The sequence below is a fragment of the Portunus trituberculatus genome, chromosome 17 (genome assembly GCF_017591435.1).
Source record: "Portunus trituberculatus isolate SZX2019 chromosome 17, ASM1759143v1, whole genome shotgun sequence".
Taxonomy (NCBI): Eukaryota; Metazoa; Arthropoda; class Malacostraca; order Decapoda; family Portunidae; genus Portunus; species Portunus trituberculatus.
Window position 1 is genome coordinate 17,081,104 of NC_059271.1, and position 21,429 is coordinate 17,102,532.

A 21,429-nucleotide genomic window follows, 5' to 3' on the forward strand; every position below is an offset into this window, starting at 1 on the left:
ACTTACCTGAATGACCATAAATAATGATTGGTTGAAAACTCGATAATATGCTTTGAAATGTACGGAAACTTGAGTTACGTAAAAAATCGACTTATGTCATGTTTCAGGAACGTAACTCTTACGTAAACCGAGACCTTACTGTATATATATATATATATATATATATATATATATATATATATATATATATATATATATATATATATATATATATATATATACAGTAAGTTCCCGGGTTACGTCGGTCTCGAGTTACGTCAAACTCCCACTTACGTCAGTCCACTATGAGGCAATTTAAGATTTAAAAAACTGAAAATTTATAAATCGTAAAGCGCGGGATTTATTGTTATTGTTGGCCGCCAGGCGTCACTAGTGGTTATCCGCCACACCGCCCACCTCACGCTTGAATACAATAACACTCTACGTACCTCAGTTCCACCACACCATCGCCCCTGGCAAGAGTGTTCCTACATCTGCGTTTGCTGATTATCTTAGTATCTTGCTCAATGGCACCAAAAAGAAAACTCCTGAGTGATAGCAGTGATGCTAAGAAAAGGAAAATCATTACGCTACAAGAAAAAGTGGACATAATTAAAAGACATGAGAAGGGAGGCAGCAGCTGTGTATAAGGGAGTGAAGAAGAAAATGGGAAGCCCGTTACCATGACAACGGGGAGGTTGACGACCTTGAGGGCTCGCGCACCTATCACAACAATAACAACTCCGGAGCCTTCGTCTGGGCCACACGACACTTGCAGGTCACTTGCACCGTCTGCGCCTGTCTGCTGATCCCTATTGCCCTTTCCTATTGCATTTCCTGCTCCGCTGCCCACGCTTCTACTCCCACCGCACTGCACTACGCTCCCAGCTGTCCACCCTGGGCGTCACAACATTCGACCTGCCTATCCTCCTGGCGGCCTCAGGCGTCCACCCCTCTGGCAACATGCAGTCCTTCGCGTTCACGGCCCTAATCAACAACAAAAACAAGCTTGTGTTTCATATTCCTACATACTTGTAAATAATATAACAATATAACCTTTTACTTATATAATGCTTCTACTCCTACCGCACTCCACAAAGCTCCCAGCTGTCCCGCCCTGGGCGTCACAACATTCGACCTGCCCATCCTCCTGGTGGCCTCAATCGCCCCTCTCGGCAACCTGCAGTCCTTTGCGTTCGCGGCCCTAATCAATATATTCCTACATAGTTGTAAATAATATAACAATATAACCTTTTACTTACCTGAATAACCATAAAAAATGATTGGTTGAAAACTCGATAATATGCTTTGAAAGTACAAAAACTCGAGTTACGTACAAAATCGACTTACGTCATGTTTCAGGAATGTAACTCTGACGTAACTCGGGACCTTACTGTATATATATATATATATATATATATATATATATATATATATATATATATATATATATATATATATATATATATATATATATATATTCCGCTTTTCTGAGTTTAGTTTTGATGTTACATATACTAAGAACCCATATGTATATGCCATTATTCTCACACTCAGCACAGAAAATCAATCTGCACCTTTATATATAGAGATCATGCATATAGAAGTTTCACGTCACCTTCGTGCACATGTGCACCAGGAACCACCAGCCCAGCTGGCCAACTATACCTCAGATCCTTTCTGTGCTCAGCACGGTGTTCACCTGCGCCTCGCCTCGTTTCTTCCTGCCTTCCTTTTGTGTCCACTTCTTTGCTGCTTCCATTTCTAATTCTCCCTGATTTGCCATGGCCGCTTGGAGTTGTGTTGGATGCAAGAGGTGGTTGCCAGGCGAGGCTTTAGAGCCGCATTCCCACTGTGTGTCTTGTCGGCCCGCCATGTGTTCAGCCGAAGACCGGTGTAGTGAGCGTTCCCACTTCTCCCTTCTCCAGTTCCAAGCATATGTGAAGGATGCTGAGAAGCGTTCTGCTAAGGAGAAGAAGCAGGCCAAATTGTCTGGCGTTCTCGCTGGCAGGAGCTGGCTTCTGAGGCCCCTTGGGCCAGCAGATTTGTCACTGTAGAGGCTGATCTGGCTGCTATGAAGGCTTCTATTGGCCAGTTGTCAACAGTTTTGTTGCCCCTTGCCTCCAGTTCCACATTTTCAGGGTTTGTGGACGGCAGAGCGAGTGTGTGTCCGCCTCCCAGGTTGGTGCCAGGTGTAGCGGGGCCCCGGTCTCCCCCCGGCTCAGACTCTTGGGTGGTGGCTGCTGGTAGTAGTGGAGCAAGTCTCGGTGTGTCCCCTCTCCCTGGTTTGGTTCCGGGAGTGAGTGGGGGGCAGGCTCCCTCTGTTCCAAGCCCTGCCCCGTAGTTGGCGCTTTCTGCCCTGCCACCAGTAGAGAGTGGCGTGCCTTCTCCCGCTGTTCCTGGCCCATCCTTAGAGTTTTCTGGGCTCAGTGGAGTTAGCGTATGTGAGGCCCCCTCCCTAATCTGGCTCTGGGAGGGAAGGGGGTCCAGTCCTCCGCTGTTTCAAGCTCTTCCTCGGACTTTTCTGACTTTGGGGGTGTGAGCTTCAGTGTGGCCCCGCTCCCTACCATGGCTCCGGCAGTGAGTGTGGTGCAGACTCACGCTGTGTCAGGTGCTTCCAGGGAGTTTTCAGGTCTCGGTGGAATGAACTTGCGTGCAGCCCTGCTCCCCGGTGTGGTTCCGGGATTGAGTGGTTTGCAGGCTCCTGCGAATCCTGTTTCTTCCGTGGCTGGTCCTGGGGTCGGTGAATTGAGTCTACGTGCTGCTCCTCTCTCTGGTAAGGCCTCGGGGGTTTGTGGGGAGTCAGCTCCCGCTGGGCTGGTCTCCTCCTTGGGCCTTGTTGGTGGCTCCAAGTCGTCAGGTGGTTGGTTCCGGATCAGCTTCTGAAAAGCATCCCGTTTGTAGTGCTGCCCCTGGAACAAACCCTGTTTTCAGATGCTACCCAGCTCAGGTGGGGAGCTCACCTGGGAGATTCTCTGGCTTCAGGAGTCTGGTCTGTGGAGGAGCAGGGGCTCCACATAAATCATCTGGAGCTTTTGGCAGCCTTTCAGGCTCTCCAGAGTTTTCAGCAGGCCTTGTTGTGATCGGTGGTGTCTGTGATGTCCGACAACTCAACAGTGGTCGCCTATCTCAAGAGATCAGGGGGCACTCGTTTCGAACCTCTGTCAGCCTTAGCCGGGACAGTTCTCTGGTGGTGCAAGAGCCGGTCCATCTCTCTGTGCCCTGTTTTTGTTCCAGGACACTGCAAATTAATTGTGGATGTGCTTAGTCGGGAGTGTGTCGGTTCAGAGTGGACCCTACATCCCGAAGTTTGCAGGAAAGTCTTCCAGGTGTGGGGGTCTCCTCTGGTAGATCTGTTTGCCACAGCACTGACTCGTCATATGCCCCTGTATGTTCCTCCTCTTCCGGATCAGGGGATCTGGCGACAGGATGCGTTCTCTTTTCCGTGGGTCGGTCTGGATCTGTACACCTTTCCACCGTTCACTCTGATCTGCCGTGTTCTGGTGAGGGTTTGTGAGTTGCAGGATGTGCGTATGACACTAGTGGCTCTTCTTTGGGATCAGGGAGACTGGTTTCCCATGTTGCTGGACCTGCTCGTGGACAGTCCCTGGGTTCTTCCCATGTGGCGATCTCTCCTTCAACAACCTCACCATCCCCTCTTCACGCATGGCGACTCTCCAGCGTCTCTTCCAAGCGCAAGGTTTTTCGCGCAAGGCTGCTAAGTTCATGTCTCGACCAGTCAGGCAGTCCTCTGCCTCAGTTTACCAGGCGAAGTGGAGAGTCTTTTGTGGTTGGTGTGAGTCGAGGGGTTTGGATCCGGGCTTTGCCTCTGTAGTGCAGCTGGCAGACTTTTTCATTTTCCTTTTTGAGTCAAAGCACCTGTCAGTGTCAGCAATTAGTGGTTATTGTTGTGTCCTAGCTCCTGTTCTGCGTCAGTCAGGCATAGACCTTTACACCAATCCAGACTTTTCTTCTCTGTTCCGCTCCTTTGTAATCTCTTGTTCACTTCATTTGCCTCGGTTACCTGCTTGGGACCTTTCTCTGGTCTTTCGATCCTTGTTACGTCCTCCTTATGAGCCCTTGCGGTCAGCCTCACTGAAGGATGTCTCACTTAACCCGTACAGTGTTGCTTTATAGGGGTGAAACAGGTCACGTGGGGTTGGATTTTGGCCAAATAATATTATTGTCGTATAAAACTGCAAAAAAATTGCTGATTTGAACAATATAAATGCGATATCTGAGTGTTACCTGTAAGCTGTCATTTTCCGTGAGTCCTTTCACGCCTGGCAGCAATACTAGAGTGGTGCTGTGTAAGACGAAACATGTAGAACAGTACTATGTAACTTCCGCTTCTTATTTATTATTTCCGACACACTGTGAATGTTTCTTCCATGACTATATATTGTTTAGTTTGAGTTTCTTGTAAAATATATCTTAGGATTGTTTGTCTAGCCTTTCTATAGTCATATCATAGTACCAAATTTATCATGCTCGTACAGACTATATTTTCTCTATGTGTATATAAGTAGCACAATATTATCCCTTCATTGCACAAGCATAACATGTTTTCTAACACCAACAACAAAAAAATTGTACACAGCTGCCCAAATAAGCCATTATACCAATTTTATGTTTTTTTTATGTTGGTACTCCTGCATACCACAGCCCGCCCGCCCTTGCCTGCCTGCTGACCACATACCCCACACATTTTCCCATTTACTATGTAGGTTCCAAGCCCAGACTCCCCATCATTCCTTTTCTGCTTCCTGCTGGAATGAGCAGGAGCAGACTCACTTTCATTTTCATCATCACTCCCCCTGTCTGATTGTATGTAATCAGAGTCATCATTATCATCCTCCTCAGAGAGATCACTGTCCCCCAACTCTGTGACATTATCGTCATAAAGAATATTCTCTATTTGCACCAATGTCAAGCCCCGCAGCATGGTGCAGGACAATACGTGCTAACAGGGAAGTTAAGGCAGCACATCTGGATGGCATGCATGGCCAGCCTGCCACCCGGTTCCTCACGCCGCATGGCTGCCAACACAACCGACGATGACTGTACGCATGAACACAAAATAGCTTGAAATTGCTATTCAAGTTGGAATAATATAAAAATAGCTGATCTACTAAACAGGATTTTGAGTATATTGATAAGTAATTATGACACCACTGATATATTTCTATAAAAATACCTATTTCTTCAATAAATCATTCATGGTCATGGATACATTCTATGTAATAGACCACAGCAATACAATAAAAATCAGAGTGAGCTTTCAAAATCATATTTAGGCATAGAAAAGACATCTTGAACCATTTCTACAGGTTTAGGTGCCGTGAAGTAAAAAAAAAAAAAGGATGATCCATATATATACGTACTAAATACTTTCCCTCCCGAACGTATATATACGTACTAAACACTTTACGGGTTAAGACCGTGTTTCTTCTGGCGCTCGCATCAGCTCGTCGGGTTAGTGGGGTTCACGGCCTGTTGGCTGAGGTGCATCGCTCCAAGGGATGGACGTCCATGACCTTTTCCTTTGCCCCCGATTTCCTGGCTAAGACTCAGTGTCCAGGCCAGCATTCATTTGACGAATTCACAATTCCTGCTCTTCTTGATTTTGTTGGGGAGGATGAGGTAGACCGCCTTCTTTGTCCGGTTCGGGTGGTCCATGAGTATCTTCACAGGACTAGGGATTGTCGGCTGTCCTGCTCTAGGTTGTTGGTCACAGTTTAGGATCCCAGACAAGCTGTCCACCCTCATACCTTGTCTAAGTGGATTTGTCAGGTGATTCGGAGGGCCTATGTGAGTGTCTCGGAGGAGGAGTCGCACCTTCTGAAAGTGAACATACATGAGGTTTGGGCTATTGCGACCAGTGTTCTCTTTAGAAAAGTTAAGAGTCTGGACTTGGTCCTCAAGACCAGCACGTGGAAGAGTATGACTACCTTTGCCTCCTTTTACCTAAGAGATGTTACTCATAGGTATTTAGATACTTTTTCCCTTGGACCGATAGTTTCAGCGCTGAGGGTTATTCACTGATGCTGGTTTAGTTTCATTATGGTTTTTCCTTGTTGTCAGCAACAAGATTTACGGATATGTTATTTTCCCGTTTTTGGGTATTTTGTTTGCTATCTTCAGGGTTCTGTTACACCCTCCCACCTATACTTGGGAATCTGGCATATGTAATTACATATGGGTAATTAGTATATGTAACAACAAAATAGTTTTTTAAAGTAAAAACTTTTTTTGTTAATATACTTAACCATATGTAATTACATAGTATGAGGTTCCCTTCCTCCCTCCTCTCTGTGTTTCTGTCAATTTTGGCAGAAAGGATCTGAGGTATGGTTGGCTAGCTGGGCTGGTGGTTCCCAGTGCGCATGTGCACAGAGGTGACATGGAACATCTATAGGCACAATCTCTATATATAGAGGTGCGGGTTGATTTTCTGTGCTGAGTGTGGGAATAATGGCATATAGGCATATGTAATTACATATGGGTAAGTATATTCACAAAACAAGTTTTTACTTTAAAAAACTATTGTTCTATATAATATTTCTTCTGTTGCTGCTTGTGATTTTAGTAGTATCTTAATTGGTCTCGTTGTTCCTTCTTGATAAGGTCCCATTCTGTGTATTTCTTCTACTTCCTCTTCAAAGTTCTGCCTATCTTCGTCGTTTACATTTTTTAATAGGTCTTTGACTGATTTCATTTCATCTTTTTCTCTTTTTGGTCTATATTTTACATTTTTTTCTTTTAGTCCGAATACGATTACACTTTTTTTTCTGCAATTTCCCTAAATAGATTTTCTTTTTTCTTGAGGACTCCTATCATTTTGTTTGTCATACTTTCATCTCTTTCTTTTAGTTGTTTTTTAATCACCTCCTGAAAATCATCTATATCTTTCTTATCCTGGACTCTCCTTGCTTGTACTTCTTTTTAATCACGTTCTGTACTCTTTCCTCTTCTTTGTTTACTAGATCTTTCAGCTTCTCTTTTTCTTTCTCGGCTTTACCAAGTCCTTCTTCCATCTGTTTCTTGTAGTTAGCTACTTCCTTTTCAGTTCTTCGTTTTCCGCTCTTAGTCTAGCTTCGTTTTCTTGCACTTTTTTATCCTTTCTCTCAGCTTATGAAACTCTTTTTCCTGTTTTTCATTCTCTTTCATTCCCATACTCTCCTTTATCCATTTATCTAATTTACGTTCAATAGTCAACACTCTTAAATAGTGAAGTATTTGCCAAATCAAAACCTTCGAATGCACTTACTCCCTCACCAACATATTAATCTTTTTCTTTCATTCTTTCCCTAGTCTCATACCTGCACTTATATGGAATCTCTTCCTTACTCATGATTCTCTAACACTTGATTTCATGAAAACGAGTCTACACTACTCACCCAGGCCACTGCAAACACTAAACAACAAGTAGTGAAGATCAGCTGATTCTCGGAGCAACGGCACTGCGTCCTTCCACGACTGCATCTCGTGTGTGTAAATGCGTGTGTGTATTTACCTAGTTGCATTTACCTAGTTGTATTGTACAGGGTTCGAGCGGGGCTCATAGTGTCCTGTCTCCATATTTCCATTTATCTAGTTTTTCTTTAAAGTGCACACTATTTGCTGCGACAATTTCCTTATCCAATGCATGTGTGTGTATTTACCTCCTTATGGGAGACGGTGGCATAGTGGATAAGGTGGTAAGAGGGGGATCGGGCAGACGTCCACGCGTAGGTTCGAATCCCACCACGTACAGCCTTAAAACACTTTGCCATTTATCGAGTGGTTTAAAGTTACCTACATATCACCATGATACCCAGCTTCTAGGTGGTTACACTCAAGATGAGCTTGGGCAGTGATATGGGCCCTAATATGGGTACCACTATAAATAAAATTGCCTGCGCCACTAATGGGCAGAAGCTGAACAGCGCTTCCCATACACTCGTCAAGTGTGCCTACAGGTGCTATAGGCCTTACTGTAAAAAAAAAAAAAAAAAAAAAAAAATTGTATTTACCTAGTTGTAGTTTTACAGGGTCTGGGCTTTATGCTCGTGTGGCCCTGTCTCCATATCTACATTTATCCAATATTACTTTAAAAGTATGCACACTCGTTGCAGACACTAGTTCTTCATTTAAACTGTTACACGTCTCAATACATCTTTGCGGGAAACTATATTTTTTAACATCTCTCAGACATCTTCCCTTTCCCAGTTTTTTACTATGCGATCTTGTGCTTCGAATGTCATATTCTTCTCTCAGGATCAGTTTTTCATTATCCACTTGGTCCATTCCATTGATCAATTTATAAACTTGTATTAGATCTCCTCTCCCCCTTCTTTGTTCCAGGGTTGGTAGATCCATAGCCTTTAGTCTCTCCTCATATGTCATCCCTTCAAATTCTGGAACAATTCTTGCAGCCATTTTTTGTAGTCTCTCCAACTTCCTTATGTGTTTCTTTTTATGAGGAGTCCACACTACTGCATATTCCAATCTGGGTCTTATTATAGTACTTATCAATTTCTTCATCATTTCTTTGTCCATGTAGTGAAATGCTACTCCAATATTCCTTAGCAAATTATATGTTTCTCTAAAAATTCTATCAATATGGCTTACCGGTTGATTGTTTTTTCCATCATCACTCCTAAGTCCTTTTCCTTTTTTACTTTCTCCAGTTCTACTCCATCTCCCATCTTATAGATTCTCATGGGTCGTCTTTCACTCTTTCCCATTTCCGTGACATGGCTTTTGTCCACATTGAATTCCATTTCCCACTTTTCACTCCATTCCCAGATCTTATTTAGGTCTTCCTGCAGTATTTCACAATCCTTTTTTTTTGCTTTATAACTCTGCACAGTTTTGCATCGTCCACAAACAGATTTATGTAGCTGTTCACTCCTTCTGGCATGTCATTTATATATACTGACCTCTATGGCACTCCACTTTCTACTGCTCTCCACTTGGACTTCATATCTTTGACTACCATCCTTATTTCTCTCCCCCTCAAATAATTTTCCATCCATCTCAATGTGCTTCCTTTTAAGCCACCCTTTTCCTCTAACTTCCACAGTAATCTTGCATGTGGCACTTTATCAAATGCCTTTTTTAAATCCAAATAAATACAATCAACCCATCCCTCTCTCTCTTGTACTCGGTCAATTATTCTAGAGTAGAAACTCAGTAAATTTGTTACACACGACCGACCTTTTCTAAAACCAAATTGGCTATTTGATAATAATTTGTTGTTTTCAAGGAACTTGATCCATTGTTTCTTTATTACTCTTTCACACATCTTACATATTACACTAGTTAGTGATACCAGTCTGTAATTTAAAGGTTCTTCCTTCCTTCCGCTCTTATATATGGGAACCACCTTAGCTCTGTTCCATTCTACTGGTACTGTTCCATTTTCTACTGAGCATTTTATGATGTTGTATATAAGACTTGCTAGTTCTTCCCTACATTCTTTCAGTATTCTGCCTAAGACTTCATCTGGTCCTTTTGCCTTCTCTTCATTCAGTTCCTTCATTAACTCTTTTATTTCAAGCTTGGTTACTTTAATCTCTTTCATATAGACGGTCTCTCTATTATCCTGCGGCCTTTCAAATTTGGATTCCTTAGTAAAGACCTCCTGAAATTTACTATTTAACAGTTCTGCCATACTTACTAGTTCTTCCCTACATTCTTTCAATATTCTGCCTGAGACTTCATCCAGTCCCATTGCCTTCTCTTCATTCAGTTCCTTCATTAACTCTTTTATTCCAAGCTTGGTTACTTTAATCTTTTTCATATAGACGGTCTCTCTATTACCCTGCGGCCTTTCAAATTTGGATTCCTTAGTAAAGACCTCCTGAAATTTACTATTTAACAGTTCTGCCATACTTTTTGGGTCTTCCACCATCCTGTTCTCTCCTTTTAACCTTTCTATTGTTTCGTTTTGTCTTATTCTTCCGTTGATGAATCTGTAGAACAATTTTGGTTGCTCCTTGCATTTTTCAACAATGTCCTTTTCATAGTTCCTCTCCTCTTCCTTCCTCACTTTAACATGTTAATTTCTCGCTGTCTTGAAGTTTTCCTTATTTACTGCATTTCTATTTCTCCTCCACCTTTTCCATGCTCCATCTCTTTTCTCCTTTGCCCAAGCACACCTTGTGTTAAGCCAATCTTCCTTTCCTTCTTCTTTAGGTCTATATTTCAGGACATATTCCCTGACTCCTGTTTTGTATATTTCCAAAAATAAGTTATATTTCTCTTGCACCCTCTCAGAGTTTTCCATCTCCTCCCAGTTAGCATATTTGAAATAGTTCTTGAGATTCTCAATATCAGCCTTTCTGTAATTTAATCGGTCTCCTTTGTATGATTCGTCTCTATCTTCTTTCCCTTCTTCTATATACATTTCTAATAATGGTTACTCTTTCCCAATGGGCACTTATATCCTATATTTGTATAGGTACCTCTTGTAAAAACCAGGTCCAATCTTGCCGGCTCATCGTTTCCTCTGAATCTTGTGTTTTCCTTTTTTCTTTGGTCCATCATATTATCTATCATTAGGTTCAAGAATCTTTCTCCCCAGGCTTCTTCCCCCATACGACTTTCATAATTTTCCCAGTCCACTTCTTTACAGTTCAAATCTCTTACTAATAACACATTTTTCCTTTCTTTAATGACTCTCGTTAGACTCCTTATTGTGTCATCTATCATGTCTTTATATTCTTAGTTGGTCCATGAATTTGTTTTTGGTGGCACATATATTCCAACAATTGTTAACTTTTTTATTAATATGCATCTTAATATACAGTACTTCTGCTTTTCCTTCCCCATATTCCACATGGTTTACCACCATCTCTTTCCTTAACATTATCATGACTCCTCCTTCTCCTTTACCCGCTCTGTCTTATATCTAATTATCTATGTCAATTTTGATTGCCTCATTTGGTTTTGTTTCAGCCAGGCATACAATATCTGGTTCCTCTTTCTTTTTGTTATCTTTTAGTTCTAATTTACTTGATAGAACCCCATCTATGTTCATATGCATCATTTTTAATTTCTTGCCCTTATCACTTTTAGTTACACTTGCTCCACTGTTACCTCTTCCTTCTCTCTCATGTACCATTTCCTTTTCCTGTGTCCCAGAATTTTCCAAAAAAATGCCTTTTTCTCCTCCTCTGACATTTCATTATTTTTTTTCCTTACTGCTGCCACCAGTTTGTTGTATCTCTTCCTTTCTTCATAATTTTTATCTTTCCTTATATATATATATATATATATATATATATATATATATATATATATATATATATATATATATATATATATATATATATATATATATATATTGCAGCCTTCTGTTTCTCTGAGTTTTGTTGTTTTATATAATATCTCTTCCGTTACTTCTTCTGATTTTAGTAGTATCTTAATTGGCCTTGTTGTTCCATCTTGATAAGGTCCCATTCTGTTTATTTCCTCTACTTCCTCCTCTAGGTTCTGCCAATCTTCGTCCTTTAGACTTTTTTAGTAGACCTTTGACTGACTTCATTTCCTCTTTTTCCCTTCTTGATCTAGACTTTACATTTTTTTCTTTTAGTCCAAATATAATTACACTCATTTTTCTTTTCTGCAACTTCCCTTACTATGTTTTCTTTTTCCTTAAGGCTTCCTATCATTTCGTTTGCCATATTCTCATCTCTTTCTTTTAGTTGTTCCTGGATCACCTCCTGAAAGTTATCCTTGTCTTTCTTATCTTGTACTCTCCATGCTTGTACTTCTTTTTTAATCACGTCCTGTACTCTTTCCTCTTCTTTATTAACTAGATCTTTCAGGTCCTCTTTATCTTTCTCTACTTTACCAGAGTCCTTCATCCATCTGTTTCTTGTATTTGACTAGTTCTTTTCTCAGTTCCACATTTTCTACTCTTAGTCTAGCTTCATTTTCATCCACATTTTTTTTATCCTTTCTTTCAAGTTCAGAAACTCTTTCTCCTGTTCATCATTCTCTTTACTTCTCATACTTTCTCTTATCCAATTGTCTAGTTTTTTCTCCAAAGTTAAAACTCGCATATGGAGGGCAGTACTTGTCTCATCAAATCCTCTGAATCTTTCCTCTCCCTCATCATCATAATCATTCTTTTCTTGTACTTTTTCCCTATTCTCATACCTGCTTATGGGTGTAAGCTCTTTCTGACTCATGGTGCCTTTCAGTGTAGTTCCTGGAGACTATTGCCACACAAGTCACACATTTTCCCAGGCCTCTATAAACACAACCTCTGGTACTGAGATCAGCTGATCCCGAGGAGCGTTGGTCCACGCGTCCAACCTTGACCGTGTCTCGACCTCATGTGTGTGTGTATGTGTGTGTATTTACCTAGTTGTATTTACCTAGTTGTTGTTGCTTACGGGAGGAGGTGTTCAAACTCGTGCTGTCCCGTCTCTATATCTATTATTTAACTTTTCCTTAAATCCGTGAATTGTTTTTGCTTCAACCACTTCTTTCTCCAGCCCATTCCAAATCCCCACAATTCTTTGTGGAAAACTGTATTTCTTTATGTCCTTCGTACACACACTATTCTTCCTTTTCTCCCATGCTTCCTTCCACTTCTCATATCCCTCACCACCAAATCATCACGATCCAACTTCTCACTGCCAGACAGAATCCTATACTTAGTGATAAGGTCTCCTCTCTCCCTTCTTTTTTCCAGTGTCGGCTGACTCAATTTTTCCAGTCTCTGCTCATAAGACAGATCCACCAAGGTTTGGGGCAGCTTCGTTGCAGCCCTCTGCACACGTTCCAGCTTCCTCTTATCCCTTTCCATTCTTGGAGACCAAAGTATTGCTGCATACTCCAACCTGGGTCTAATCATTGTAACAATCAACTTCTTGATCATCTCTTCATCTATGTAGCAGAATGCAGTTCTTATGTTCCTTACTAAATTGTACGCTTCACCAGATTTCCTCTTTACATGAACCTCTGACGAGAGCCCCTCCGTCACAGTTATTCCCAGATCTCTCTCTTCAGTCTTTATTTCCAATTCCTCATCCCCCATCTCATATCTGTACACTGGTCTCATACTGCTCTTACCAAAATTCATCACTCCACACTTCTTGATATTAGATTCCATTTGCCACTCTCTGCTCCACTCCCAGATCTTGTATAAGTCCCTTTGCAATGCCTCACAGTCTTCTTTCTTATTTATTTTCCTCATTAATTTGGCATCATCCACAAACAAACTCATATAGCTATTCACTCCTTTTGTCATATCATTTATGTAAACAGCAAACAGTAACGGTGCCAAAAATGACCCCTGAGGTACTCCACTACAGTCCATTCATCCAAAGAATCCAGGCCGAAACTGCTAGTTCGGTTGGCAGCCCTGCCCACCCTCGCCGCCGCCACTAAACCTTCCCAACACTTAAATTTTCTTCAAGTACATTTATTTTTCTTCAAGCTATAAACTTGTATACCTATTGAGTTAAGTGAAGAAAAATAAATGTACTTGAAGAAAATTTAAGTGTCGGGAAGGTTTAGTGGCAGCGGGGGTGGTCAGGGCTGCTTACCAAACTAGCAGTTTCGGCCTGGATTCTTTGGATGAACGGACTATAGTCACTTACCTCCAAGCTGATTTCCTATCTCTTATTACTGTTCTCATCTCTCTTCCAGTCAGGAAATCACTGATCCATTCCAAAAGACTACCTTTCAGCCTGCCATGTTCTCTCACTTTCCAGATCAATCTCTTATGAGGGACTTTATCAAATGCTTTCTTCAAGTCTAGATAAATTCCATCCACCCATCTCACCCTTTCTTGTACCACATCTATGACTGAAGAGTAGAAGCACAATAAATTTGTTGCACATTTGTTGCACATTTCCAAAATCCAAACTGCCCATTAGTCAATATTTTCTTCCTTTCTAGATAATCATTCCATCTTTTCTTTATTACTGACTCACACAGTTTAACCACAACACTTGTTAATGACACTGGCCTGTAGTTTGACGGATTTTCCTTGTTTCCACTCTTAAATATGGGTACTATATCTGCTTTTTTCCAGTCCTTTGGCACCTGTCCCTGCTCCAGAGATTTCGATATGAGGCCACAAATCTTTTTTGCCAGTTGATCCTTACATTCCCTCAACACCCAATTTGCTACTCCATCAGGCCCTTGTGCTTTACTTACATCCAATCTTTCCAGCATTTCACACACTTCATCCTCCAACACTTCGATTACATCCAGGCCTTCTTCTTCTGTCAGTTCGATCTTTGGTTCATTAAAGGTTCTTTCATTGGTAAAAACCTTTTGGAAACACTTATTCAACTCTTCAGCCATGAGTTTTTCCTTTTCAATGAATTCTCCATCAACTTTCAGCTTGCTTATTTCTTTCTTATTTTTTTTTATTTCCCATTAACGAATCTATAGAATAATCTTGGCTCATCCTTACATTTTTCCACAATGTCCCTCTCATACTTTCTGGCCTCTTCTCTCCTTATTCTTGTGTACTCATTCCTTGCCTTTTTATACTCATCCCACACTAAAGATCCCTTTCTCTTCATCCACCTTTTCCAAGCTGTGTCTCTCCTCCTCTTTTATTCCCTCACAGCGTTTATTAAACCATACTTGGATCCTCTTTTGTTTCTTCTTCATCCTTGGCACATATTTATTGATCCCTTCCTCAAAAATGTTCACAAACTCTCTCCATTTATTCTCAATTCCACATGCATCCTCAAAAACACTCCAGTCTGCTTGCTCAAAGTAATTCCTTAATTTGATGTAATCTGCTTTACCGTAGATGAATCTTCCTGTTCTGATGTTCATTCCTTCTCTCCATTCTTCCTTCCCTCAATACACACTCAATCATCACATGATCACTCTTTCCTATTGGACACCCACTTTTCATGTTTTCTATCAACTCTGCCTCCTTAGTGAAAATAACATAACATAAATAATAGGATAACAAAGGGCCACCAGGGCCCATCTAGGTTATCCTTTTTCAGTCGCACAGCGACCTCGTCATCAGTACTTAAAGATACACTTACAAGTACACAATACATTATATACTAATTCTAAATATTTGGCCCATTAACAAGGCTAAGTCCTACAGCGAAATCCTCTACAATCTGTGATCCCCATACATGGGGATCATGTCTTGTTTAACTATAGTAAATTTCTTATAAAAACTATCATGCAGTGCTATACATAATTATAAATCTAAGAAATTTAAGTGCTTATCTAATCTGTTTTTAAACATTGTCAAACTAGTGAATAAACATTGTCAAACTAGTGTATAAAATCAAGTCTAGTTGTGACGATTCATCCTCATCTCTGTATCTAGTATTTTCCTCTACCCACTGTGTCAATGAGTTTTCCATTGCCATTCTTAGCAGCTCTCCACCCCATGAATCATCGCTACCATCCACAGTCCACTCTTCCCATTTCACCTCTTTGCTGTTGAAATCTCCCATCATTACCAGTTTCTCTTTAGTTTCCATCAAATACTCTATCCATCTTTTTGTGTCCTCCATCTTCCTTTTATATTCCTCTCTATTCCCTGAATTGGTTTTGGGGAGTATATACCACAACAAAGTCTCGTTTAACACCTCCTCCACACACCACCTCAGCCCCAACCACCTCAGCTAACCCATAGTCATTCCTCAGTTCATAGGCAACAAGATCTTTTTTCACCAATAACATCACACCGCCTCCCTGCTTTTCTGCTCTATTTCTTACCCATATGTTGTATTCACATTCACCTATTTTATTCTCCTCAATGACTTCCGTAAGTTTAGTTTCAATTATTCCCATCACGTCAGGCCTCTCTACCCTAAGATAGTAATTTATTTCTACCAGAGCAGACTGTAACCCATTCACATTAGTGTATGCCATTTTTAGTTTCTCTCCCCTTCTCCTGTTTTCCCAATCATCCACTTTATCAGTTTCATATCCCTGACTCTCCAGTAAAACTTCTCCCTCTCCTTCTCTGATCGTGATTCGTTTTTTTTCCTTTACTTGCTTCCATAAGTCACTGGTCTTATTTCTTTCCTCCGCGTTCATGTGTGTGTGTGTGTGTGTGTGTGTGTGTGTGTGTGTGTGTGTGTGTGTGTGTGTGTGTGTGTGTGTGTGTGTGTGTGTGTGTGTGTGTGTAATTCACTGTTTGATCTGCTGCAGTCTCTGACGAGACAGCCAGACGTTACCCTACAGAACGAGCTCAGAGCTCATTATTTCCGATCTTGGAATAGGTCTGAGACCAGGTACACACCACACACCGGGACAACAAGGTCACAACTCCTCGATTTACATCCCGTACCTATTCACTGCTAGGTGAACAGGGGCTACACGTGAAAGGAGACACACCCAAATATCTCCACCCGGCCGGGGAATCGAACCCCAGTCATCTGGCTTGTGAAGCCAGCGCTCTAACCACTGAGCTACCGGGCCGTGTGTGTGTGTGTGTGTGTGTGTGTGTGTGTGTGTGTGTGTGTGTGTGTGTGTGTGTGTGTGTGTGTGTGTGTGTGTGTGTGTGTGTGTGTGTGTGTGTGTGTGTGTGTGTGTGTGTATTATCAATGCCTCTTATTTGACTAATATACCCTTATCATGCATCATTTTGTCTTTCATCTATTTTCTTCTTGTACTTATTAACTCATCATATCTTTCATACTTTTCTCTCCCAGATAAGTCTATCTCCTCACTTCACTTTGCCTATTCTCTGCTTGTCTCTCTCATGTCTTGTCATCATCCTCACTTGAATTCAGGCACACTGCAGGCTCCTGTGTGGACAGCAGACTTGAGCCAGTGTGCACAGTAATGCTCATTGTCCTCCAAGAACATCCCTCGCCACCCACTGCAGTCATTTGTAAGTATCTTTACCTGATTGGATGGTCTGTGGACAAGACAGAAAAGTACTTGTACAATGTAATATCATATACACTACCACACTCTTATTGTTTCTGATGTGTGCATTATACATGAATGCTTGTATGAAATACAACTAATAACTCACTTTAGTGGAATGGCTAGCTTCCCTCCTCTAATATTATCTATGGAAGAAGTAATACCTCCCTTTATTAAAATGGCTGGCCTAGACAACTTTCTTGGTAGATAGGGAGGAACAAATAGCCCCATTTATTGAAGTGGTGAGCTTGTCCTCCTGTCTTGGTGCCTAAAGCTCACCTGCACTTTTTATTGTTGCGAACTTGCCGTAGAATGGCATGTCCCATAATTCTATTCTGGCGATCATCTAGGAAGCCTCTGAGGCCATAGGGTGGCTTCCCATTGTACCAATTCTGTGCCCTCAATTCACTGAGCATTACTTCCTTTAGCCACCGCCAGTAGTGGTCCGTAGTCTTCACCTGTAATAATGTGAGCGTGAGAAGAGATTTAAAGGTGTGTATGTTAGGATGCCCACTCAAACACAGCTCCCCCTCTTCAAGCTGTGGATGCTTACAACTCAACGATAATACTGATAGCAATTTTTATCTCACTATTACTACCTCATAATCCCATTACTGCAGTACATTAAAGAATTCCATCATACCTTGTTTTTATAATCCCACTTGAGATCTCCCTCCTTGATGAAAGCATTCCTGAAGTTTTCTACCATGTGGTAAGAAGACTCATCTCTCTCACCATAAGTAAGGATCATCACCACAAGCACAAACAGCAGGTAGGCACCCACATCCCTCAGCACTAGCTTCATCTCTCGTTCCTTCATCAGCTTCACACGCAGCTCATCCAACATAGAGGTGTCCTTGTTTCCAGGAATTCTGTGGACTTTTCTTGGGTAGGTTGGGTCCAGAGGTTCTGTTTTTCATAAGGAAAGGTGAGACTGCATCAGAGAGAAAATTTTATATGTATGTTATATATTTTATGTATTATTATATTATACAGTACATAGTGGTCGTAAGTTTCCCATTTGAGGTTCCTGATTTTTTTTTTTTTTTATGAATAAGAGGAAGAAGATAGATAGAGGAAGAGGAAGAGAAGGAAGTGAGAAGAATGAGGAGGAACTCACCTAGATGCTGCCACTCTTCATCCATTTCAAGGTCAGGTTCCAGCTCATCAAAGTCAATATCATCAACGTCCACTTGCCAGGATTTTTTTCTTTTGCAGCAAGATGCCTCTACTACAGCACCAAATACCACCTTTACAGGATGGAAGGACAAGGCTTAGCAATGTAATGTGGCAAAACAAAAAGAAAAGTAGACATAATAGATTGATTCAGAGGAGTTTGATGTTAATTTGTGGGAGAATGAGTTCAACCTTCAAGAGAAGAGCCCATTATTTCCTTCATTCTTGCCAGGGAGGTGCAAGTTTATATTATATTATTTGTTTCTGTGAATTAAAAAGCATGATTTGTTTCCATCTCTTCACAAAACATAATAATTGTGTTAATGTAAGGGCTTCGTTATTTTTGTTTGCTCTCTGGACTCCACATAAATTCAGCAGACAAAACAACTTAGAGTGGCTTTGCATATATAAGCTACCATAAATTTTTGTGACTAAGATAGCAACAAGATATTCACCATGAGAGGCTCCACCACTAGAATAGAGGTCAAGAATGTTACAATAAGAGAAGTAAGCCAGCGACTGGTCTTCTCAGCACCAAACTGCAAAGCATATGCCCACACAAAGAAGACTGAGACACCAATCACTCCCAACACCAGCAGCCAGGCCAGGAGACGTCCCCACCACCCCAACACAAAGGGCCTCCCGTGACTGCAGAACAGAAATTATTGGTAAATGATATGTCCCACCAGAGGAAACAAATAAGTAGTGAAATTTTTCTATAGGAATAAACTGAACACTTTTTAAGAAATCTCCTATTTCCATTAATGGAAGTGGCAATCAGGGATTTATCTGTGAAACCAATTTCCAGTCTTTTCTTTATATGAAAACTAATAAATACTTTTTTCATAACTGATTCAGTGAGTGAATGCGATACACTAACTTGTATATTGTTACATAGTACAAATGATACAGAGAAACACTTTCTCTTTCTCTTTCATACACACCTTTCATCAGTATTGCTAAGGGAAAGAACGTCTCTTATTCGGGTCTGTTCCTCCAGCTCCTCTTGCGGCAAACCAACCTCTTCTCCTAAATGGAGGGGAAATTTATTAATAGATCATTATCATCACCATCATCATCATCATTATCATCATAATCATCATCATTATAATCAATTTCAAGCTCTATTAAATCTACCACAGGACTAAGCTAGGTTTTCCTAAACTTTCTTTTGTTATCTCTGTCAGCTGTGGGAACAATTATACAGATGTCAAGGTTATGGCTGAGGGACATATCTGTACTCTCAGTGTATCCACTTATTGTAATCTGGTTGCACCTAACTTGTCTTACTCCACTGATCACCATTATATGTATCCCTTCTCATTCACAACAAGATAGTGTTCCACTGTTTAGTACCCTTTTAGTCCTCAGTATAATAATTATTCTAATTTGAAGTTAAAAACATTGCCAGTTTTTAGTGTTTAAAGTAGAATGTACAACCAAAATATTATGTATCAGTAATCAAGATAAGAAATAGTATGATTTGAAAAAAAACATCATGGAATTAGTTTTTAAATTAAGTGTCAGACAAATGGATCACTCAGCAATCAGGTTGATAGTGCAAAGTCATAAGGAACTTTCAAAAGAAGATAAATGAGGATGACATTGAAAATAAGTAAACAGGTGTTAGGAAAGGACTATCACAAGAATACCTAATTGATAGCTTCTTTCAGCTTCCCTTCTTTTCTTTAGTTCTTATGTTCATCAGTACTATAGATAAATATTAGTTACCACTAGGATAATATAGTGTATGTGAATTTCAGTCTTTTTCTGATGGAGCACACAACACTGAAAAGATAAAAATATTGACCACCATTTGTACATACAAGGAAAGATAAACTTTACCTATGTGAGACATATAATGCAAATGCTACTCAACTGTCCCCAAGACCATTACTCACTCTGCTGCTGACATTGCTTGTGCCTGGCACTAAAGGCCCTGGAGTAAGGGCGGACTCGTGGACCTGATCTTCTGAATAGCCAGATGATGAACTGGATCCCTGGGTATACTACCAGAAGGGAGGCCAAACCAACAACAGCCTACATAAAAGGAAGGATTGATTGTACCTTACTTGCAATCTCTCTCTCTCTCTCTCTCTCTCTCTCTCTCTCTCTCTCTCTCTCTCTCTCTCTCTCTCTCTCTCTCTCTCTCATATATTTCAGATTACTTCAGACTTCTTACATTCTTTTCTTCTCACTTCAATCTTTATTCAGTTAAGGAACAAAAACTTTTGAATCTTTTACATGCCAGTGATAGGAAAGAAATGAAGGTTGGTTTTTATGATGCTTATATATATATATATATATATATATATATATATATATATATATATATATATATATATATATATATATATATATATATATATTACAATAATAAACTATAATAAGAGGAAAGATAGAAAAATGGTCAAATGTTAAGTGAACAAAATTAATTCTAACATTAAGTTTGTTCTGAGATAAAAAGAAGAGAAGGTTCATTATGATTCAAGTCCAGGATCTCAACTAGTTTCTGACCTTTTCAGCAGTGAGGGAGAAAGGACCAATACTCAAGAACCCTTCCCCCATTGGTGCATCTGGGATAGTTGAATACCACATTGCACTGCACAGTATGGAGAGGTAGATAAATGCTGCACACACTGCCGTTCGCTCCACTCGTGTATACCGAGACCTGATCAGGAAGAGGTCACTTGTAAGTACATGATATAGATTTAACCCCCTCAGTACCGTCCCGTACACCCGTACGTGATGGGGAGGTATGGTACTACATGCTATCACGTACACTGGTACGGGATACATTCGGAATAAAAGTTTAAAATGGTTTGGCTGCCTTGTTTGGCATCTGGCATGGTGGTATTAGCAACTAGGATGGTCTAGGCTCTGCCTACTCTGTGACAGCAGCAAATCAGTGAGTGATACATCACGACACGTCACGATGGGGTGGCGTGAACCAAGAGTGACATAACGTAGTGCCGGTTTGTCTGAGTAGGATTATCGTGCTCTGTGCTCCTGCTTCCACGCCATTTTTGTCCAAGGAACTGTGCTGCCTTTTCTGATAATGGAGGTGGATAGTGACTGTAGCTCTGGCTCTGAGTACTTGCCTGCTGACTCAGATGATGAGTTTAGTGATGATGATGAATATAGTGATGAAAGTGACTTAAGAGGAACTGAGTGATAGTGAGTTACTGGAGGAGAATGAGGCGGTGGTTGACTCTGGGTGGACGTTCCTGGCTGACATATTCAATGACGTTCGCCTTCACGCCATCCCTGAGCTCAGTGACCTTGACTGGGGGATAAATGGACATGTGCCAAAGTTTTTGTGTGCACGTGAGGCGTTTTGTTATTTTTTTGATAATCACCCAAGTCATGTCAAAGTGACCTGTGACCTGACAGCTTATACCT

The 21,429-nt window shown here is 40.9% G+C and overlaps 1 protein-coding gene across 1 annotated transcript in view; it reads right to left on the reverse strand.

The window, feature by feature from the left end:
• LOC123504943 (polycystic kidney disease protein 1-like 2) overlaps window positions 1-21,429 on the reverse strand; it is a 137,348-nt gene that overhangs the window by 16,189 nt on the left and 99,730 nt on the right. Inside the window, exons 18-25 of the mRNA XM_045255901.1 lie at window positions 20,545-20,698; window positions 19,929-20,067; window positions 18,972-19,056; window positions 18,483-18,675; window positions 17,972-18,101; window positions 17,495-17,760; window positions 17,131-17,309; window positions 16,703-16,840 (exon numbers count right to left, since the gene is read on the reverse strand). Coding sequence (XP_045111836.1) covers window positions 16,703-16,840; window positions 17,131-17,309; window positions 17,495-17,760; window positions 17,972-18,101; window positions 18,483-18,675; window positions 18,972-19,056; window positions 19,929-20,067; window positions 20,545-20,698 — 1,284 coding nt within the window. The remainder of the gene's footprint in view (window positions 1-16,702; window positions 16,841-17,130; window positions 17,310-17,494; window positions 17,761-17,971; window positions 18,102-18,482; window positions 18,676-18,971; window positions 19,057-19,928; window positions 20,068-20,544; window positions 20,699-21,429) is intronic.